The 23,375-nt window shown below is 61.0% G+C and overlaps 1 protein-coding gene across 1 annotated transcript in view; it reads right to left on the bottom strand.

Moving 5' to 3' along the window:
• The window catches only part of PLEKHA6 (pleckstrin homology domain containing A6), a 43,593-nt gene extending 21,416 nt beyond the window's left edge, over positions 1-22,177 (bottom strand). Inside the window, exons 1-3 of the mRNA XM_080633131.1 lie at positions 22,047-22,177; positions 21,680-21,756; positions 21,149-21,206 (exon numbers count right to left, since the gene is read on the bottom strand). Of these exons, the coding sequence (XP_080489257.1) occupies positions 21,149-21,206; positions 21,680-21,756; positions 22,047-22,129 (218 nt within the window). The 5' untranslated portion in view covers positions 22,130-22,177. The remainder of the gene's footprint in view (positions 1-21,148; positions 21,207-21,679; positions 21,757-22,046) is intronic.
• Positions 22,178-23,375: the final 1,198 nt, after the last annotated feature.

Raw genomic sequence — 23,375 nt, 5'->3', positions numbered from 1 at the left:
CTGCTCTAAGGTCTCTCCTACGGAGCCAGGCTGAGAGAGCTGGGCTTGTTCAGCCTGGAGAAAAGGCGGCTCTGGGGACACCTTAGAGCAGCTCCAGTGCCTAAAGGGGGATGTGCCAACCAACAGCATCACTGCTCCCAAACCAGCTAAATCCACCCCTTTAGGGCACAGAGCTGCTCTCCATGCATGCAGGAGCCGAGCAGTGCCATTCCTGGTCTTGTTGCAGGTACACTGTTAGCCTCCAGCCACGCATGGATCCACCACACCACCGGGCAGCAGCAGCCTCAGTTTACCCCGTCAAACCCACCAGCACTGGCTTGTCCCCATGTCCCGGCAGCAGCAACTCACCCGCTCCTCACTCAGCCACTGCCACCCTCTGCAGTGAAGCAGATGGGGATCAAGGTCCCCCAACGGCTGCAGGCACGTGGCAGCCTTCTGCTCTGTGACAAAGCTGATGCTCACCCACCACAGAGGAAGAGGAGCTGCCAACCGAAGAGCTGTGGCCCCTTTTGGGGATGGCAGCCTTGGGAACGGTGTGGCAGGAGCAGGAAAAGCTGCTCCCGGGTGTTCTGGAGCCGCAGTATCCTCCGCATCACCCCTAATGGCACAGTCATTCCAATGGCACAGGGGGGTGCACCAGGAGCTTTTATCCCAGCTCAGATAAAGCCTGGAGCAGGCTCCGTTCTCCATGCACCAGCTGGGCTATTTCACACTCATTAATATGAGAGGGAGGGCAGGGACATGGATCCTCCACGGCCCATGGAGCAGATACGCTGCAGGGCTCTGAGCAGCAGCTCAGGGATGAAGGGGCTCATCTGGACCTCCCAGGAGGGCTGTGGAGGAGAAAGCAGTGCTTTTCCACAGGGAAAAAGCATCAAAGACAAACCCTCTAAACCTCCTCTTGCTTTTTCATCGAGGTAAAGAGCAAGAGAAGGGAATAAATGCACCCACATCACCCTGCAGTGTAAGCAGGAGCTGCACTGGGTGCAGGAGGTTGAGCTGCTTTGTATCTGCTCTCCCTGCAGCTGAGGGTGTGAGAGCATTACCACCACCCAGCTGGGAAGAAGGTGAAATGGGGACAAGCAGGGAGCTATTTCCCAGCACCAGGGATGCTTGGTGCACCCTGGATGCTGTGGGGCAAAGCACCGGTGCGTGCTGCTGCTGGGCAGGATGCTGGCTGCATCCCGACCCATCCTCATGGGGAAAGTAGGATGCTGGAAAAAGCCCGCTGAGCTCAGGGGGTTGCTCTCCAGGAGCTGACAGCCAAGATCCCATCTTGTAAGGTGGATGCAGCCAAGCAGCCCTCAAAGCCCCCCGGCCGGCATGTAATAGACATCAGCTAATGGGAACCATCCCTGCGCCGCGGCCATCCCCGGGGCGTCAGGGCTGTTATCTGGCGGCTGTGAGCAGGAGGAGGGGAGGTGCAGCTCAGGGCCTGCCAAGCCCTAAATCCAAAGCAGAGCAGGGGGACACAGGGAGGCCAACCCCGGGATGTTGGGCTCTGCCAGCCCAGGACCACGGCACGAGCAAACGGTGCCTGTAACCACCCCCAAACCAACAGTGAAACCCCTCTGGAGGTGTTATCCCTGTTCTCAGGGCCAGCATCCAGGCAGCTCCCAAGCAAGGGGCTCTGGTGGCCACCGGCCAAACACGCCCTGTGCTTGGCCTCCTTCCTCTGTTTTTCCATCCCTTTCTTCACCTCTCCCTCTCCTCTCGAGCCACATCCCTTTCCTCGGAGCGGAGCCCTTGGAAACCCCTTTTCTCCCAGCTAATTGCAGCGCTCAGCACCCATGGGAAGGGATGTGGGGTCACCCCAGCACCCTGCAGGGAGAACATTCACCGTCAGACAAGCAAGTGCAAATGCTGAGTTCTTGCAAAGGGAGCCCGGTGAGGAACAAAAGCATAATAATACGTGAATAGATCAGAAGCCTGCACCCTTGGGGCTGCTCCACACAGCACAGGGGGTGCAGAGAGCTTGGCTCAGCCCCATGGGACTGTTGCAAGATGTGTTCAAGATGCAATAGGGAATAAAATAAGGAATAAAGCCTCAATTCTGCAGGCACAGCACGAGCGGGTCTGGCGGAGCCACTGCAGCCGGGGGACATGTGCCAGCAGCAAGGCTGCTCCTCCGGCTCTGGCTCTCCATCCCTGGAGGCAAATGCGGGATGAACAGTGGCAAGGAACTCCCTGTGCCTGGCTGGGCACTGCCATGGGCTCATTGGAGCCGATGGCAGCCCTGGGAATCCCGGTTGCTGCCAGATCTGCAGCACTCCGGGAATAAAGCGGGCACTCTCAAACCAGAGCTCCCTTTTCCTCCAGCCCATCCCCATGCAGGGACCAGCAGCCGGTTCTCCTCCATAAACTCATCCCTGCCCTAATCCCGGCCCCGCCATCCAGCTGAGCAAGCGTTTCCGGCACCACGGCCGTAAGGAATGGGGCCAGGAGCCAGTGCATCCCTCTGTGCTAACAAACCCAGGCTCCAGCACCCAGCACAGCCAAGCAGCACCCGCACCCCAAACCACAGTGCCTGCCTGCTGCAGGCAGTGAGCACCATGGCCAGGCTTTACCCCTGCTCCTACAAGCACACACTCTCCATCAGTGCTTTCCATCAATGCTCTCCATCAACCCTATGAGTCCCACGGGATCCTTGCCAGGAGGGAAGGCAGAAAACCCTGAGCTGGATCCAGCCGGGAAGCAGCGGGGCAAAGTCCTTGGCAAGGGCGGACGGCGGCTCCCGTGCACCCACAGCCCATGGGCAACGTCACCACCGTCACACAACCAGGAGCCGTGTCCCAAGCAGGGACATCCCAGCCAGACGGGGTCCAGAGGAAGGGAGAATGGGAGACGCAGCCGCTGCCCTCGGCAGGCAGAGCGGGATGGCCGGGAGCAGGGGGAAGTCCGGGGATTTCCAGAGAACAAAGCGGCTGCTGGCAGCCGGCATGGCTGGAGGTGGAGGCGAGTTCCCGGCTCCCGCTCCAGCTGGGGTTGGGAAAAGGCACAAAAAGCACCGGGAGTTTGTGTTTTATCTCCCCGGCAACCCCGGCTCCGTCACAGGCCCCGGCCAAAACGCGTTGGTGGAGAGCTTGGGGCAGGCGCAGCAGCATCGCAGATGCGTGGGGTGACATCTGGGGAACGTCACAGCCATGCGATGGGGTGGCCCAGGACCCAGGGCAGAGCCGGTGGCAGCCTTGGCAGCACCGTGGCCCCTGCTTTAACTGTGTCACTCCATCATCTTCCCTTGGGCCCAAACCCCATGTGCACCGGATCACCAGGCTCCCCAAGCCACCGTGGGATGGGGCAGACCCACATCAGCTGGCCCAAGACATCAAGGGCATTTATCAGATCAGGATGTGATCCTTCAGCCTCTCCCCCTGCACTCCACAGCCTCCCACTGATCTGGAACCACTATGGAGCTGCAGAGCTTCCCCCTTCCCTTGGCCCAACTGTGGCTGGGCTTGGTGCTGCTGCTGAAACCCAGCCTGGGGGTATGGGGGTGCCTGGGCAGCTGTGATACCCCACTAAAGGGGATCCACTAATGCAGCCTCCAGGCCACAAGCTGGCCCCAGACCTGGCTGCTTTAAACCTCACTAAGCTCTTTAAGAAACCACTTCCAGCGGGCAGAAATACCTGTCCCAAGCAATCAGTGGAGCTTGGCATCAAAACAAACCCGGCCCCAACCAGGTCAGGTCAGGAGCCGGGATTATGGCAGCGGCGCTGGCGAAATCCTACTGGAACAAATCCTCAGCACCTGCTTAACCCATCACCCACGATAATCCCAGCGGCATCCTGATGCCTTCCCCGTGCTCCGCATCCAGAGGCTGTGCCCAGCACCCGGCTGCTCTCGGCCACCGGTGGCTGCAGACAATGGCCCACGTGTGCCACGGCCGGTGCCGCCGCACACAACCACTCACCGGTGCCACCGCGCGTCCCCCTCGGTCCACGGCGCTGGCCAAGCCCGCGGCTCTCCCGCAGCCGCAGCCGGGGTGGATGGTTTCCTTCCGAGCCCATGGACATCGTCATTGGTATCAATCATTAACAGCCACGGCGGCTGCCGGCAGCTTTAACCCCCTCGGCACCGTGCGGGACCAGCACGGGGAAGCATCTTCTGCTTGTGTCGAAAGCCCCTGTATCAGCACCGCAGCACAGCAGGACACTGCAGGGATGCCAAGGGGTGTCCGCGGGGATCCGCACCCTCCGTGGACCCCCTTCCCACAGCACGTCAGGTCTCTATGCACCCCAACCTGCTCCCTCGGCAGCATGGACCCCAGGAGGGATACCCCATGCACTGCATCCTGCCTCTGCATCCAGCCAAGCCACCAGGGCTCAGCCCTGTGGGAGCTGCAGGAGACCCTGCTCTCCCCATCCTCGGGGTAGCAGCAGCATCCACGCCAAGGGTTGAGCCCCACAGCCCTCTGCCCCCCGCAGAGTGGGGCAGGAAGCACCCCCATCCCTGCCTCAGTGCTGGAGCTGGGATCCCACAGCTCAGGGTCTCGGAGCTCTCCCTCACACAGCTTTTCCAAGGAATATCAATGGCTGTAACGTTATCCAAGCGTGTTTACAACCCAGCCGTGGCTCTTGGCTCCCGAGGCTGCTGCTCAGCTGGCACTCGACGCTGCCAGCACCCCGATGCCAGGGTCCCCTGCACGCTGCGGTACCCCTGGGAGGATGCGCACATCCCCATGGAGAGGGGGATGGAGCAGGAGCAGAGGCTGTTCCTATGCCTGAGGTGCGGGACGTGGAGGGACAGATGTCCCCATCACCCCCCTGCCTCTTGCTGCGTTACCCAACCCACAGAGGGGTTGAATGATTAACCTCCGACTGTGCCATTGCCTGGAGCCAGCAGAGCCCTGCTCTGCCTCTGCACAGCCCCGGACACAATGGGAGCAAATCCCTGTCTCCCCTGTCCCCAAGCCCAGTCGGTGCCACCATCGCCACTGCCCCAGGAACATCTCATTCCAGTCTGCATCTCCCTGCAAACGCAGAGGGACATGGAAGGGGCTCATTCCCCATCTCCATCCCAGCTCCCATGGGCTCCCTGGCTCTGGAGGTACTCACAGCCCACGACACCCCGCTGTCACCGCAGCATTCAGACACCAATCCGCAGGGAATTTCGCCTTCTCCAGCCCCAGCTGCGGCCCCGGGAGCGGCCGGGCTGCGAGCGCTCCTAAATAACCTCGGACAAACATCTGCACGGCACCACCCCGCGCGGTCGGGAGCAGGGAGCTGCTATGGGATGGTTTCAATCATGATGCGAGACCATCAAATGGCTACAGAATCCCACAGATGGGAATGAGCTGTGGATAACTGCAGGCACAGCGGCTGATCGGACCCGCTGCCGGCAGGAGGGCTCAGCTCCCTGTGCTCGTGATGCATCCCTTTGGATACAGCCACGGCTTCTGGCTTTCTCGTTCCCCACATCCATGCAGGACATGAAGCCACAAGCAAACAGCCCGAGTCGGTAGCACGTGGAGGGCACAGGGCCCAGAGCAGGGCACAGCGATGCTGGGTGCTGTTGTTAAGCTTCCCCCTGCTCTTGGGGTTCTGCAGAGCCGGGAGCTCCTATTCCCACTCACTGAGCCCACTGGGATAGGGATTGGGATGAGCCTCAGCCTGGGCTCCACCAGCCGTTGTGCTGCTCCCTGTGGAGGCTTTTGACTGTTTTTATCCAAATCACCCACTTTCTGCTCTCATTCGGGTGCTTTAGCAAATGGATGCGTTCATAGGGATGAAAAGTGGTAACAGCAGCACCCCAGGATGCAGGGGGCACGGCACAGCACATGGCCAAAACCAACACGGCACCAGTGCCACCGCAGCACCCGCACTGGGGCTCAGTGGGGCTCTGGGTTAGGGGCTTGCAGCAGCTCTGGCTCTGCCCCAGTTCATGGTGAGCTCCTGGGCTGCTCAGCGCCCTGACCTCCCGCAGTCAAGTCCCGACTCATTCGGCACATTCCTGGCATAGCCGGCTGTGCCGCGCGGTGCCGGCACGGAGCCCTACGCCTGTCGGAACACCGAGGCTGGGAGGGTGCCAGCAGCACGCTCATGTCTCATGGCTCCTGCACCTCAGGGCTGCCTCATGGTCTGATGTGCCCATGAGGATTTATCCCCGGGCAGGAGCAGCCTGGCTCTGCCTCCTGTGCCGCGGTGGAGCTGGCCCTGGCAGCAGGTTGTCATCGCAGGCAGCCCATCACCCTCCCCAGCACCCCAGCTCCCGTCCCAGTTGCCTTCCCCGGGCTGTGCCACACGTCCCTTACATTGGCACGGGTGTGATGGAGGTATATGGGGTAACTCTCCCATTTTTAGATCTGTTCCTGTACCTCCGCAGGCCTCGGAACAGTTTGTAACCGAGCTGTGATGCAATAGCGCGCGCACCCCGGTTGTGCAAGTGCATGGCACTGATTCGCTCCCGAGCACGGGGCTGGCCAAGGTTCTCCCACCCTCGGGTCTGCAGCCCCAGGAGCAGGCCATGGTCACGGTGTGGGTGCAATGGGGCACCCAAGTGATGCCAAAAGTGCTCCAAAATGCCTGCAAAGAGCCAGTGGTGGGGATCTGCCATGGGCAGGAGCTGAGCCTGGCAGCCATGGGTGCCTCCAACTCTTTCTGACAGTCCCGGAGCCACCAGCCTCCATGTACAGAGCAGGAACCTCCTCAAACCTGGGGAGGACACAACCAGGGGACCTGGAAGCTCTGGTCTCCAGCACAACCATCCTGAGACACAGCCCCCAAGGGGCACATCCAGTCCCCCCCTGGAGCTCATGTTCCCCATATCACACCATTCGCCTCCTCCAACAACCATTACAGGTTCAACCCAGCCATCAGCACCAGTGCCAGGATGGGTGCAGCGATGCCCTTGCTGCCCTCGGATGGGACAACCCTGCTGTTATTGCTATCCCCAACCCACCACACCCTGGTGTGGCAGGGCCGGGGCAGCTGGGGACAGCTTCCCCGTGAATCACTGGTTGTTCCCAGCTTCCCAGCTGCGTCCCAATTAGTGCACGAAGCCAACAACAGCCCCGAGGGGCAGCTGCAAGGGGAAAGCAAGGAATTTGCTGGGGGAAAAGCAGGGCTCAGTAGCGCGGCGTCGGCTCAGCAGAACGAGACCTTCCCCTTAATGGGGTTTAGTCACCATCGGATGTTTCCAATTGGAAACCAGGACAGTTCCAGGCTGAACGCACGCCACTTCCCAGAAATCCCATTTGCAAATGAGCCCGTTGCCAGTTCCACCTTCTCCCACAGCATCACGTAAACAAGTATCACCCCATCATCCCGATGGGGAGATGCAACCATCGGGCTCCGGCTGCAGCGCAGCCCATCCCCGCAGCCTCTGGCCCTGCATCCCCAGGGCTGCCCATGGAGGGAAGCTTAGGATGGGATTCCTGAGCCTGACAATGCTGGAGCTGGGTCATTCCCAGCCTGGTGAGGTCCCTTGGCGATGGGTTTGGGGTGGTGGCACAGCCCTTTGCAGCTGCCTGCAGCATGCCCACAAGGATGCTCATTGAGGGGAGCAAGCGCAGTGCCTGCCCTCCATCAGGAACTGGTTTCTCGCTCTGCAAAGAGCCGGAGGCTTGTGCTGAGCTTCCAGAAGGCAGAGATGGGGCAATACATGTGGGAAGAGCAGTTGGGTGCTGGAGAGGTGGGAGATCCCTTCACCAGGTGCCTGCAGCACGGTGGCTCTGGCCTTCTTGTGGGTTTGGGTCAGGGGAGGATGCTCCACATCCACCAGTGTCTCCAGTTCAATCTAGCCCAGAGGACACAGAGAATCAAGGGAACAGCCAAGGGAACGTGGTCGCAAACCTCAACTCCTTAGGAAACCAGTGAGTGGAAAGAAGCCAGCCATGCCCTTGACTTGCCCTGATGTGTTCTCTCCCTCCACACTTCTCCCTGCCCCAGCAGGATGGAGCAGGCACCACATGGGGCCCGCAGAGGGGACATCCCTGCTCTGTGCCATGCTGGGCATCACCAGAAGCTGCTGAAGGTCCCTCCTTGTCACAGAGTTAATGAGTGGCCCTGCAGGATGTGAAGGACAGGCCCCTGGGATAAGGGACCAGCTCAGAGCCTGGTGCTTCCCCCCCGTCACTGGAGGGAGAGGGGAAGAAGAAGTAGGATGGTGCCAGGATCAGGCTCAGCCATGAGCCCACTGCCCTGCTAGTGGGGAGATCACCCCATCCCCTCGGCATCCGTGGGAGCAACGGGATGGAAACCCCAGTGAACACACGCTGCAGACCAGAGATCTACAACAGCCACACGCTGCTGCCAGACAGGGATGCTGGGGCATCCTCCAGCACTGGCAGGACACTGGGATCGTCATCCCAGCAGTCTGGGTGGGAGGGTCTAGGGAGGAAGGGGCTTTTCCAGGCTTCAGGAAAGCCCGGGGGGGCACAGCAGGGTAAGCAGAGGGTTGCTTTAAAAAAGCCTTTCTTAAAACATCCCTTTAAACAGCACAAAGCGGGCGAGCAGCTGGGTCTCTCCCCTGGGAGGAGAGGCAACTTTAAGCAGCACTTCCAGGAGATTGCAGCGTTATTCCCAGCCAAGGGCAGGGACAGCAGCTCCCGCCGGCTTCAGAGCCAGTCCGGAGCACAGAACACAGGCACAGCTCCTGCCAGCCATGGAGCGAGAGGGCAGGATCCCACCAAGCATCCCAGCTTTGAACCGGGTGGGCAGGATCCCAGCGCACATCCCCACTTCCCTGGCAGCACCGGCAGCAGCAGGGCGCTGCGTGCACGCACCGGGTGCCTCTGCCCCACTCCCGGCTCTGCCAGCCTTATCTCGCTGCCACACCTTCCATTGAGCTCCATGAGAGGAGTTTAACCCCTGGGAGAGCACAGCCGGGCTTTCCCGTGCCTGTGCCCCGTGGGATGCGCTGCCCATCCCTGCCCATGGCGCAAACATCCCCCCCCGTGCTGACGGCCAGGGCTGTATCCCCAAGCAAAACCACCCTCCCTACAACCCTTTACCCCATCCATGGCTCTGCAGCCGCCCTCCAGCACAGCCCAGCCCTCTGGATGCCCCGGCACGGTGCGGACCCCTCCATCTCCATCCCTTTGGCTCCAGCACTGGGGGCTCTTCCTCCATCCCCCCAGCTCCTTCCTTACCCCCACCACAGCACCCACTGCTGGCTCACCCTCCCTGCTCACCGGGTGCTCGAGGGCAGCGGGCTCGGTGCCGAGGTGGCAGCTGGTGGGGAAAGGGGGAGAAGCGCCGGTGGCCTCCGAGAGCCGCCACGTCCGATAAGCGAGGTCTGAAACCTGAAGCTGGAGGTTGGCTCCTTCCTATATAAACAGGCGCTGAGCACACACACACACATCCACACCCCGCTCTCACGTCATTCCCACTGCTCCCGGCCACACCAGGCACCTTCCAGCCCTGCGCTGTGATAGCCACGGCACCGGCCACCGCTGCCCCAGACCCCCCCGACACCAGTCCTGGCCCCCAGTGTGCTCAATGGACACTGGGTTATGTTGTGATCCTGATGGGATTTTAATGCTGCGGCCAGGTCTGCTTCCCAGTGCTTTGGGAACGGGGCTAGGACTCACCAGTGGGCAGCACTGGTGCTTAACCCAGCAATATGGGAAGGGCAAATAGTGCATGTTTAACCTCATAAAACAGCCCAAAGGGACTCAGCACCGTGCTGGATCGGCTGATGGGGTGACTGCTGGCACTGGTGTGTGACCCAGGGTGACGGGTGCCACTCACCAGCCCTGCTGAGCCTCACCATGGCCACCACGGTGGCCGACAGCCAGAGCGCGGCTGCGCCGTGGCACCGCAGCACTTCCTTGTGCGGGATGAAACAACCCAGGAACACAAAACCCTGCCTTGTTTTCCTCCATTCTCCAGGCTCACCGGCAGCCCAGAACCGGGGCAGCCACATACCATCGGTGAGGCTGGGCTGTGCTTGCTTCACCCCTGCTCCAGCCTGCGGGGCGAGCGGGGATGCTCCCAGGCATTGCCCATGGGAAAGGGGATGGAGTCCCAAGACTGTTTTGCTGGGTAGGGGTGAAACCACTCCATGGCACAAAGAGGGTGGGCACATCTATGGGGACCTCTCCATCGTGTGGCTGCATCTCCATACAGCAGCTTAGGGCTGGGGGCTCTTCATGAGTGCAGCCTGGGGTTCCCCATGCTGGCTCCAGCATCCATCCACCCGTCCATCCATCCATCCATCCATCCACCCACCCATCCATCCATCCACCCACCCATCCATCCATCCATCCACCCACCCATCCATCCACCCATCCATCCATCCATCCATCCATCCATCCATCCATCCACCCATCCATCCATCCATCCATCCATCCATCCATCCATCCATCCATCCACCTGGGGTGCCGCGGTGGCAGCGCTGGGAGCCAGTTCCCCGCCCCGGTTGCACAAGCGGCCCTGGGGCGCTGCCGGGCTGTGCACAAACAATAACAGCCTGTTTATGAGCAGGCAGCGCCCCATTCACCTGCATCCATTTGCCTGATCCCAGGCAGGAACAGTGGGAGAAGTGTCCATCCCCATAGACCCCATCGAAACGCTGCCGCACTGGACCCTTCCCAGGCACCAGCACTGTGGGTCCATCCCCCATGCAGCATCCTGTAAAGGTACTTTGGACGAGCAAATTTGCCTTTGGAGTGCCTGGATTGACTGGGTGCGATGGGGATGAGATGGCCTCGGGCAGGGATTTCCTTCCCAGGGTCATCCCAAAGGACTTCAGTCCCACAGCAGGTCCTCCTGCCCCACTGGGATAGCAGCCATTGTGCCCTACAAGCAGCCCTGGCTCTGGGCAGCACCAAAGTCTCCCCTCTCTGGCTCCTCTGGTGCACACCAATGTGGCCTAGCAGCACCCAAAATAGCCTTCTTCCAGCAGACCATAAATCCCTTGGGAATGAAGCAGAGACCAGCAGCAAGGCCCAGGGCTCCTGCGGGCATAGACTCAGGTATTTTGGATATACCACTTCTACTCAAGCAGCCAGATGAGCCCACGGTCATCTTGGCCAAAAACCAGGGGGGGTCGTACATTCTTTTGCTTAAAGAGGAGCAAAAGCTGCTCCCAGCCCCGGTTTCTGCACCATCCATGCACCAAAAGGTGCCTCCTCCATCCACCCATGGAGCAGAGCAGCCACAGGGGGGGATCCCACACCCATGGCACCCCCATGAGCAGGGCATTGAGCCCTGCACTGCATCCCTGCTGCCGCAGCGCCGGGACATAGAGCATCGCTCCCCAGCAACAACAACCCGCGCCTGAACCCAAGGTCCTGCTTATCAGCAGCACAAGCATGTCTGGTGATAAGCCCAGGGATAAGATAAGGCCCTCCGCAGCCTTGCTGCTATCACAAGCCCTTCCTCCAATGCTGTACCCCAAGGCTGAGGGGTGCTGAACCCCCAGACACCCCCTAAGCAGCACAAAAGCAGCCTCTCACCTCGATGGGCTTTAGGATTCATCACATGCACACTCCAAGAATCGCCTCTTGTTTGTGAATCACTCAATCCGCTTGATACAGAGGGGTGAGAGAGGGAAATAAACAAGAACCCCCCCTAAACCTCACAGCAGAGCATCGTTTGTCAGTGGAAGCCTGGCAGGGGAGGGAAGAGGCGCGCGCAATGCATGAGGCTGGCAATAAAAGCTGGAATTGCTGATCACTGCTGCTCAACCGACCTGAAAGGAGAGCTGCTGCTGCCTGGAAAACAGCCCCACAGGCTGTGTGCACAGGGCACAGGGCTTCACCCGGGGCTGGCACCTACCTGAGCCTTCCTCGCAGCACTTCTCCTCCTCTCTGCCCCTCATTCATCTCCCTGCTTGCGGTGCCAGGAAGCAGGGGCTCAGCATCCCCCTTGGGCTCAGCATCCCCGAGCAGGAGGATGCAAACCAACGCTGAGGAGGGAAAAGCAGCTCTTGGGGACACCCCAAACCATGCGGGCTCAGCCCCGTCTCTCTCCTTCCCACCCAACTCAACCATGCCTGGGCACGGTGAGGGGAGGAGATGGGGTGCTTGGAATGTGTGGTCCCATTCCCAATCCTGCACACGGGATCTGCCAGTGTGTGCGCACCCCCAGCTCCAGCAGAGCCGGCCTGGCCTTCAAAAGAGGAGGATTAGGGAAAAATAAAAGACCAAAACAACCTCCCCCCCTTCTCCACGCATGTTTGCTTCCCAGCATCCGTGCCAGGCTATAAATACCCAGCACTCTCCGTTCCGGCTGCGGGGTGGCAGGATTTAAATGGGATCGGAGGGAAACAGGGCTGCAGGGTTTGAGGGACGCTGCGCGAGGATGGGGTGGCTCTTCCCCTGGGGCAATGTGGGAGCAGGGAATGATGATGGGCAAGAGGTTGGGCAAGCTGGACCCTGTCAGCGGTGGCCATTCCAGTGGGGCAGGCAGAAGAGATCCCCACGGAGCCCTGGAGGCAGTGGGGTGGATGCCAGGAGGGAATGAAAGGCAGCACTGGTAGGAGCTGGGGCAGGCTGCCAGGCACGTGCCACCTCCCAGTGCCCCCAGTGCCACCCACTGGGAGCACTGGGAGAGGGGCAAGTGCACAGCAGCCCCCTCTGTCCGGACATCCAGCCGTGCATCTCTCTATCCCGCTCCATGGATCCAGCACTGAGCCCCCCAGCACCCTGCAGGGGAGGATGGGGATCAGGCTGTGATGCTGGGGGGGCTGCCGGGACCAGGGGAAGCCCTTCCAAGTGCAATCCCTGCCGCGGGGTTGCTGCCTCATTAGAGAGCAATTAGAGACTCATTACGGGATGGTAACACCCAAACCCCATCAGGAAATGGGACTGTGGGTGCCAGATAGAGCACGCGTGCTCCGGCGCACCCCACACACTGGAGACGGGACACGTCAGAGGGAGGAACCTGCCCTGGGAGAGGTCACCGGGGCAAATCCCCACTGTGCTGGCTCCGTGCCTCAGTTTCCCCACTTGCTGGGAGCTCCCTGCCTCTCCCCAGAGGCATTGATACAGCCCATGCTTGGCTGCCCTCCCCTGCAGCCCCCCTGGCACCCTAAAAGCACCAACATTGGCTCTGCCTCTGTGAAGAGCACCCCTGTTCCACCAGCCCCATCCCGCTATCCTCATCCCTCCATCCCCGTACCATCAGCCGCATCCCAACATCCCCATCCCCTCCTCACCCCAGCAGTGAGATGTTGCCACTGAGCCGCATTCCCATGGGATTGGGAGCTGGGGTCTGTGCTACTTCGCTGCCCACAAGCATCCTGCTGGAAGCTGGAGGAGCCCCAAGAGCTCTGAGCCACCCCAAACCTCTGCATCATGTGCCCATTCCAACTCCTAACATCAGGTGAACTTTAACTGCACCAATAACATTCCTGTTGGCTCCCACTTTATCCATGGTGGGTTAGCACAGGGTATCCACAGCCCAGAGAGGCCATCAGCCCCACCACTGTGCCCAAGGACACTGGGGAAGGGCACAGGTAGGAGCTGGACCCCCTGCTCTGTCACCCTGAAGCACTGCAGGGACACGGAGCCTCCTATGACAGCAGCAGGGACAAGGTCACAGCAAGAACAGATCACAGCTAGCAGGGAGGAGATGTGGGGAGGATGAGGATGGGATGCGAAGCAGCAGCACTGATGGCTGGTGAAGGGCCTGGCATCTCCGGGCACAAGGGGAAGAGATGGGAAATGAGCTCTTCCTTCCCTCCGGGAACTCATCACGGCAATTCCAACTGAGTGCTGGAGCCCAGCGGCCCTGGAGTTTGCTCTCGGAATCCTGATCTCCCTGACAAGAGGGAGAGCAGCCGGCAGCCAGAGCCGGAGCTCTGCGAAAGGTCACTGCGTTTGCACATCCACAAAACAGGCATTTATAAGAGAACAGGGAAGGAAAACGCACCCCATGCTCACACAGTGGATCCAGTGACCAGGAAGATCAGGATGGCAAAGGAGATGGAAACATCAGCCCAGCGTTCCCCCGGCACCCCAGATTTAGCAGGTTGGAACCATGCAAGTGGCTTTAAAACCATCAAACACAGGCGAAAGCACCAGATTTCTACCTCCTGATGTGTTTCCCCTTTCTGGGCCCTGAGGGTGCAGCCTCATGGTCAAATTCCCTGCAAGAATAAAGGCTAGAAAAGGAGTTCCAGTGCAGGAAGCTCATCAAGCAGATGAACACCCCACTGCAAAGGGGGGGGCAGAGCCAGGCCCCTCTGTGCTGCAGGGCCCTGGGGTGCATGTCCCTCTGCAGCACCCAGTGCAGCATCACCCAACCGTGTGGAACCGGCCGAGCAGGGCTGGCAGGTGCTGGTGCTGCCGGGGCTGCCAGACTGGTCCTGGCTGTTCAGCCGCAGCACATCATCCCCTGTGTCCCCACCATGTGGCAGAGGCCATCAGCAGCCACACGCCTGCTCCTAATGTGGCACTCGATGGCCATTACCTGGCTGCCAGCGACAGTGAGAGGCTCCAGGTCTTGGAGGCTCCATAGTTTCTCACTGCCCATCAGGTACCAGTGGCTCTGTGGTGGTGGCCACAGAAGGAAGATGGGTATTGGAGAAGCGGGAGGATGCAGGAAGATGCTCTCAGGACAAGTCACAATCCCAGCTGCAGTCCCCAACCCCAGATCCCAAGGGAAAGAGGATGAGGAGGGAGGTACCTGGCAAAGGGAGACAACGGCAGCAGGACACGGCACAGTGGGATCAGGGATATGGAGCAGGGTGTCTGTATTAGGGTGGTTGTGAGGAGCGCCAGCCACACACAAAAGCCATCTCATTATCCCCTAATTAGTGCCTTGCCAGCTCCTGCAATTAACACCCATGCAAGTGGCTGCTGTTGAGGTAAACAGAGGGTTAGGAGCACCCTCGAGAGCAGGGGGGCCCTGGCAGGGTGCAGACCACCCATGGGCATGTGCCAAGGAGCAGGGGACCCTGGTGCTGAGCACTGGGGGCCCAGGCTGCCCCCTGAGCCCCAGCGCTGGGCTGGATGCTCTCACCAGGCAGCACGGCAGTGGCAGGATCTCATGGTGCTGGTGGCAGTGCCTGGAGCATCCCAGGGGAATGGGGCATCACCCAGCACTGTGGCCAGGAGCAGCCGTGTTCCCAAGGAGAGGAACGTCTCCTTTAGAAACATCAAAGGAAAGCAACACCAGGTCCTAAATGGCCTTTCTCCAACTGACCCAGAAACGTGGATCAGGAGCTGCCTCATCCCTTAATAGAGAACTTGGTGACTTTGAATCTTTATTAAAGAGCTTTGGTGGATGCATGGATTAAGGGCACAACCTGATTCCCTGCATACCACGGCCGGAGCAGCCTCACCCCGCAGCTCCCGCGTTGCAATAAAAACTGCAACCAAACCAGAGCAATGCCGGAAACCAGGAGAGCCCCGACCTGCCCCCGCAGAAACGAGCCATTCCCAGCATGTTTTCCACCTTCGGATGCTTAAACGAGTGGGAAGAGCTGGGGGGAAACAGGAGCCCTGCCTGCCCATCATCCCATCCGCGGGATGCCAGGGAAACCCGGGTGGTTTTGGAGACTGGCAGTGTGTGAAGCCCCATAGCACACCATAGTGGGAAGGGGCTGCATGGAGCTGCCAGATCCCAGAGAGAAACAAGGATAAGGAGGAGATGGCACATCCCTCGCTGTACTATTTCTGCCTGCTGCAGATTATCATGTTTCAAGCTAAGGAAAACAGAAGAGGGGGATGCTACTACAAATGTATGAGAGAGAGGAGCAGCAATGGAGCTGCTTCCCCCTCCAGCGAGCAAAGCCAGGAGGGAGAAATCCCCATCCCAGCTGATTCCCAGGGGCAAAGATGGAGCAGGAGCAATCCAAGACCCTGCCTGGCTGCTGAGGGTTCAGGTGCCTTTGGGAGGGGGTTAAGCCCCACGCTGCCCATCTGGGTTGGTGCTTGTGCCCAATGCCAGGCCCGGTGTGCACACACATGCACACACATGCACTCTTCCCAGGGCAGCAGACAGGGTGATGCTGATCCCCATGGCACGGAGCAGCATGGACACTGGTACCCTCGCAGCCATCAGCACCCAATGCAGTCGGCTCATCCAGGCATGGAGCTCACCCTCCTGCCTGCTCCTGTCGGTTCCTGCCTTCTCTCCCTCGTTCCCGCCAGCCCAGCGGCTGCTCCCGCTGGTTTCTATGGGAACTCGGTAGGAAAACACGGCAGGGGACAGGCAGGGATGTGAGCACGGTGATGGGGTGCTCGGGGCCAGGATGCTGCAGTGGGATGGGTGCCCATGGGGCTCCCGGCATGGGCTGGGGGTGCCAGGGCTGCTCCCCCCACAGCAGGCTCTGGCTGAGGCTTTGCTGCTTGTGTGATTTTCAATGCCTCAGCCACCCCCCCTCGGTGGGATTCCTAATCCTGGTGCTGGCTCCCCAAGGAGCTGGATCAGGATGGGCAACAGGGATGGGGGTCCCCCAGCTGAGCAAGGAGGCTCCAGCTCCATCAGGGCCAAACTGGGAAGCCTCATCATATCCCAGCTGAGTGAAGGGGACAGGCGGGATGGTGCAGATTGGAACAGGACAGGAGCTCTCCTTCAGGAGGGATACAGGGATACCAGAGCAGCCACACACACATACAGAGCCGGGTGCACGCACACACATGTGCCACAGGACAGGCCATACTGGGAGCAACAGTGCAGCAGCCCCAGCTCCCAGCCGGGGATGCACGGTGGGATGAGCAGCGGGATGCAGATGCTCTTGATGTGGAGATGTGGGAGAAACCAACGGGTGCTGCTGATTGCCGGCTGCAGAGCAGCACCACAAACAGCCTCGCCTGCCTGGAAGATGTCTTCTCCTCCAGCAAATGCCACCCGGGTTCCTTCCATGCCCGGTCTCTGGCACCTCTCCCCACACTGGGATGGCCTTGCCTCCCTTCCCTGCTGCTGCTTCCCTCTCTCCTCCCTGCACGGAGGGATTACGCGGCCGCTCAGCAGCCATCTGGATGGGGGAGCTGGGCCCCTGCACCCAAGGGACCGCGGCACACGTGACGGTGGGATGGCGGGGCCAGGCAGCACGGACCAAACACGGATTCAGCCCCACATCACAGAAAGACCCTGCAAAGAGGTGATGGAGGGGGACCAGAGCGGGGGTCCCCACCAAGCCATATGGGAGAACGGTCCCTGGGGACCTGTCCGGCTGGGGTTTCACAGACTCGTGGTGTATGGAACATGCCCCATCATGTGATGAACCAGACGCTGCTCCCTCAGATCCAACCGTGGCGCAACAAAGCTGCGATTGACTGCACGGGGCAGCGGCTCCGGCACCGCCAGACACCTCCGTGCCGGGGGGGTCACGAAGGCATCTCGCAGGCAACCGCATCCCTGAGGCAAGGCTCGCCCTTGCTCTGTGCTGAGGAGGAGGAGGAGGAGGAGGAGGAGGAGGAGGAGGAGAAGGAGGCTGGCGCCCTGCTCGCTGCAGCAGTGAGACGGGAGGCGCGAAGGCCAAGGAGGCACTTGGGTCCCTGGGAAGCGCCAGACGACATCTCCAGCTCCATCCATCACATCCCGGGCTCCATCCATCACATCCCATCCTGGCTGCGACCTCAGCAAAGCAGCCAGCCACAGCAGGGTTGGTGGGGCTCTGACCCATGCGAGCCCCCCCCCCGTTACGATCATAGGGGTTTCGGGGTGCTGAGCAGACGCTCCAAAAGCCAGGTCTCTCCCAAAGCTTGAGTCCAAGCCTGGGAGACCCCATCCGGCGGCGATGGGGGTCCGGGGGCACAAACCAGCGCGCAGCACATGAACACACCACGGGGACAGCTCGGGGGGGCCTCACTTGTCACCGAAAGCACGGCAGGAAGGGTAAGGGGGAGCCTGGACCCCACTGCACACCCTGCCCTGGCCATGGGGTGCGCTCAGAGCACCCCCGGCGGGCTGTGATCGCCCCCATAGACAGCATCCGCGCAGCCCGCTCTCCCTGTTCCCGATGAGGGGATGCTCCGCGCCCCGCACCGCCGAGGAGGAGGAGGAAGAGGAGGAGGAGGATGCAGGGAGCCGCGCTGCGGGCACTCACCGTCCGGGGCGGGCAGCAGCCGGGGCCCCCCCGTTGCCTACGAGCGCAGCATCCTCCCGGCCAGCCCGAGCCCGAGCCCGAGCCGGAGCCGCAGCTCGAGCGGGAGCTGGGCATGCTCGGGGGCCACCGAGCGGCACGTGATGCCGGGCTGGCACCGAGCACCGCGGGGGGGCCGCGCCGTCCCCCGGCAGCGCGGACAACGGGACCGGCACCCCCCGGCAGCACCGGGGAGGGGGGAATGGACCGAGATGTGCCCCCCCCCCCCCCGGGTACCGCTGACAGCCTGCATCCAACCCAGCATCAGGGGACAGCCGGGACCGTGCTCCCCCTGCATCCAACCCAGCATCAGGGGACAGCCGGGACCGTGCTCCCCCTGCATCCAACCCAGCATCAGGGGACAGCCGGGACCGTGCTCCCCCTGCATCCAACCCAGCATCAGGGGACAGCCGGGACCGTGCTCCCCCTGCATCCAACCCAGCATCAGGGGACAGCCGGGACCGTGCTCCCCCTGCATCCAACCCAGCATCAGGGGACAGCCGGGACCGTGCTCCCCCTGCATCCAACCCAGCATCAGGGGACAGCCGGGACCGTGCTCCCCCTGCATCCAACCCAGCATCAGGGGACAGCCGGGACCGTGCTCCCCCTGCATCCAACCCAGCATCAGGGGACAGCCGGGACCGTGCTCCCCCTGCATCCAAACCAGCATCAGGGGACAGCCGGGACCGTGCTCCCCCTGCATCCAATCCAGCATCAGGGGACAGCCGGGACCGTGCTCCCCCTGCATCCAACCCAGCATCAGGGGACAGCCGGGACCGTGCTCCCCCTGCATCCAACCCAGCATCAGGGGACAGCCGGGACCGTGCTCCCCCTGCATCCAACCCAGCATCAGGGGACAGCCGGGACCGTGCTCCCCCTGCATCCAACCCAGCATCAGGGGACAGCCGGGACCGTGCTCCCCCTGCATCCAAACCAGCATCAGGGGACAGCCGGGACCGTGCTCCCCCTGCATCCAACCCAGCATCAGGGGACAGCCGGGACCGTGCTCCCCCTGCATCCAACCCAGCATCAGGGGACAGCCGGGACCGTGCTCCCCCTGCATCCATCCCAGCATCAGGGGACAGCCAGAGCCATACTTTCCCTTGCATCCCAGCATCAGGGGATCAACCACAACCACACTTCCCTCCACATCCTACACCTCTTGGGGCAGGGGAGCCCATTTGTTCCCAGGCAGGCTTGTGGGACCCGTTGCAGTGGATCAGGCAGTATCTCTGGGATCTGCTCCCCAGGGAGAGGATACAGCAGGCAGGGGACAGGCAGCAAAACACTCAACAACCACCGCTTGTTCTCTGGAGCTCGAAGGCCACCCTGGGCCATGCCAAGAGTCAGCAATGGCCCAGGCAGGGCTGGGAGGACTCTTCACCAGCCTGGAGATGTGTGCTCTCCAGGAAGGAAAACCCAGTGGCTGCCCTTGATCCTATAATCCCCCCATTAACCACTCAGCATTAGGGGGTTGGCTTTCACCGGATGCTCTGCCTCCTGTATCTCCCCCTCGATCCCCCCCAGTGCTGGGTGGGATCATCCCTCCCTGGCAGAAGGACCCCAGCATCCTTAAAGCTCCGCATTGTCCCATCTCCAAGGCCACTGTCCCCTGCAGCAGGGACCTGATGGGGTAGCTCTAACCCCATCCTTGCCCTCCTGCACCCTGAGCTGGCTCAGGCAGGTACCAGCATCACATGGAGCCAGCGGTTCCCTTCTCCGCAGCTAGGTCCTATACAGTGTAAGGCATCCCTGCCCATGGCACGGAGTTGGAACTACATGACCTTAAGGTCCTTTCCAACCCAAACCGGTCTGTTTCTATGCATGCAGTGAGGCGCAGGGCATGCACCAGCCACAATGCCACCTTGGGGGTACAGCAACCAGCTCAAGCCATGACAGGAGCCTGCCATCTCCAGCCCAGACCTGCTCCACAGCGGCATTCCCTGCCACCATGGGGCGCAGGGAATCATGGGCATCCCCTGCCACGGAGAAGCATCCCAGGCGTGCTGCAGACACCAGCTCCAACCTGCCCGGGGAGGATCCCCACCGTGGTGATGGTTGTGGCTGCAGGACTCGACATGGGGCTGATCCAAGGACACCTTGGCTCTGCCTGACAGATTAGACCGGATAATCCCGGTGCTTTCTGCAGCCCTCGGGATCTTTGCTCTCGCCGGGTTTACGGCTGTCTGAGCACACAGAGGGACCTGCAGATAGGAACGGGCTCAAAGATCCCGTCTGGAACACCCTCACCCAGCAGGACCCGGAGCCTCTCAGCCCTGCAGCTCTGTGTCTAGACACCAGCATCACCCCGCCAGGGTCCCAGCTCCTGCACTGGAGGCAGGGATGGGGCGAGAGGCAATGGGGAACAACCTGCTGGGATGAACCGGTGCTCCTGGAGCAGCACCTCGGGCCAGAGCCTCCCTGAGTTACGCTCAGCACAGCCAGCTCTGCACCGCCTGCCCTGGGGACCCTGAGCTCCATCCCAAGAGCATCAGGACTGCAGGGCCATGCAGAAAGCCCTCATTGGGCTCCAGGGGACCGTTCCCTGCAGGCTGATGCAGGGTGGGGGCTGCCTGGCTTGCCCCACACCACCCTGCAGCTCCCATTGCCCTCAGAACATACATTTGCATCTGGAAGGGTGACTTGGCACCAGAGCTTCCTCCTGTGCCTGTCCCAGCAGCGCCGGAGGCAGGAGCTGGGTGCAGGATGTAGCCCAAAGCTGGGCCTGGTCCCCGCTTAACCATGTACAGGGACCACCATGGCCATTCAGGGAGAGGTAACGCCAGCCTGGCCTCAGAGCACATGGAGCCAGGCTGAGAGAGCTGGGCTGGGTCAGCCTGGAGAAGAGAAGGCTCCTGAAGGGGGGACCTTAGAGCAGCTCCAGTGCCTAAAGGGGCTGCAGGAAACCTGGAGAGGGGCTTGGGACAAGGGCCTGTAGGGACAGGCCAAGGGGAATGGCTTGAACCTGCCAGAGGGGAGACTGAGATGAGCTCTTAGGCAGAAGCTCTTCCCTGTGAGGGTGCTGAGGCGCTGGCACAGGGTGCCCAGAGAAGCTGTGGCTGCCCCATCCCTGGCAGTGTTCAAGGCCAGGTTGGACACAGGGGCTTGGAGCAGCCGAGGGTGCCAGCAAGAGGCAGAAGCTTCTCCCCCAGATCCCTTCTCACTTACTTGATGAAGTAGAAGCCCCCGTGCACTGTGGTGTCCACCTCCCAGCCTCGGGGCAGCCCTGGAAGGACAAGGCAGAAGCAGGGTCACCCTCCATCACCCCATGAAGTCATCGCCCTCCCCACTGTCACACCAAGGTCCTGCTCCACCAGGAGCAGGAGAACATGGGCAGGGAACTCCGGGATGCTCCTGACCCTTTCGGGATGCTCCATCCTGCTGTGATGGGTTCCTACATGCTCAAACTGCATTTTGAAAGCAGTTTGGGTCCCCTCTCCATCAGTGACAGGTCTGAGACCACGAAAGAGTCCCTCTGCTGAAGGAGACTCTAAAAAGCCTCCCCAAAACCCTCTCTCAAGCTGGATAAATGGGGCATGGCCGTGTGCATCATTCAACCCCTCTCAACCCTTCCCACATTCAAGGCTCAGCTTTTTGGGGTCTCCATTGCATTGCTGGGGGCTTTCACTCCACATCTCCAGGTTCTGATGCCTGGGGAAGGCAAAGGGCAGCCACCAAGACCCACGAGCCCTCCCTTACCAGCACAGGAGAAGTGCCCGCTCTGGATGGAGTAGCCTGTGCTGGGGTGCACCCAGCTCGTGGACTTGGTCTCATCGCTGTGGAAGACAAGGAACGGGGATGTCAGCACCCAGGGAGCCCATTCCCATCACCAGGGGTGACTTTTCCAGACAAAGGAATGGAAGGATCAGGCTTTAGCATCCATCAGGCTGGGGCAGCAGTGACCCAAGGAGAAAAGGGGGGGAAGAGAGATGAGGGCGCGATAGGAAAGCAGCCAAGTGGGGTGCCCCTTGTTCCCATCCCAGACTAAGCCCCCCGACCCCCTGCAGCCCCCCCAGCATCCCCCTTACACCCCAGTTCAATCCCCATCCCACAGCCGCGACTGTACTTGATGAAGAAGACGCGTCCATCCCCGCAGACGCCGTAGGTCCACCTGCCCGGCAGGTCCAGCCACTCGATGTCATCCCCCATGGGGACAGCAATGGGGGGCTCAGGCACAGAGCAGGGCCAGCACCCGGCTTGGGATGTGCCCAAGCACTCCAGGTCCCCCCAGGAGCAAAGCTCAGCTCGGAGCTTCCACCCGGGCTCTGTTTGCTGCGGATAACCAAGGAGGGAGGGAAAAGGAAAGAATTCCCAACCAAACCCATCAAGTTAACCCCCTCGGAGCTGGGCTGACACCCTGCCTGCGAGCCGGGCTGCTGGGGCACAGCTCTCCCCATGACTCTGCAGGGCTCAGTCCGTCACAGCTTCCTCCCGCCGCTGCCTACTCGGTGTAATTACCACCCATTAACTCGGGGTGAGTAATTACGGAGCTGTGACTTCCCTCTCCTGTTCCTTTCAAACAATGGCAGGTTCTGCTGCCCCGTCTGATGGCGCAGCCAAGCCCAGGCAGTATGTAGGGCACCCTGATGATTATCTGCAGCGCTTTCGGAGCTGCCCGGTGGGGATTTTCTCTCTGCTTGTTCTTAGCCCTCAATTAAACGGCTTTTAAGGGGAAAGGTGGGGTCTGGGTGGCTGCGAAGGAGGCAATTGCCCTCCTGCCTCAGCGGCGCCTTGGCAAAGCTTCTCATGGCACAAGGAGGAAGACGCTGGGTCAGGCCTCAGAGGTGGAAGGGAAGGAGCTGGTCGCGACAGCGGGGAGGAAGGGGCTGGTTCTGCCCGGCTGGAGCTCATTCCCCACATCAGAGCAGTTCCCTGCCAGGATTCAGGGAAACCAGTTCCCCTGAAGCCCCAGGAAAGCTCTTCCTGTGGTTCTTTGAACCCTGGGTGAGAAAAACACGTCTGGTGAGTCCCAGCGAGCCCATCACAGAGCATCGGAGGGGACCCTGGTGTCGCAGGGAGCGATGCCACAGGGCTGGGCATTCCAGACGCTCCATTCTGTGTCCCACACGTGCCATGGATACGACTTGAGGAGGTCCCAGGCTCCCATGGCTCACTGGAGTGATGTTGGGGTTGCAATACTGGGCTTTTTGCCTGGTGGGAACAGCCTGACACAGAACCTGCCCCTGTTTGACCCCAGTCACACCACTGTTATCAGTTACCATCAGTGAACCCATCCACAGAGCATCACTCACCACCGGATTAATGACCACAGGAGCCCCGCGGCGATGCTGCTGTGACGCACCCCAAGATTAGGGGCCCTGCTCTGCTTCTCCTGTCAATGCTCTGCCTCCATAGAGCTCAACACCCAAACCACAGTGAAGAATAACGCTCAGTG

The sequence above is a fragment of the Psittacula echo genome (assembly GCF_963264785.1).
Source record: "Psittacula echo genome assembly, chromosome: 22".
NCBI classification, from domain to species: domain Eukaryota; kingdom Metazoa; phylum Chordata; class Aves; order Psittaciformes; family Psittacidae; genus Psittacula; species Psittacula echo.
This window is presented reverse-complemented; position numbering and strand designations above follow the sequence as displayed.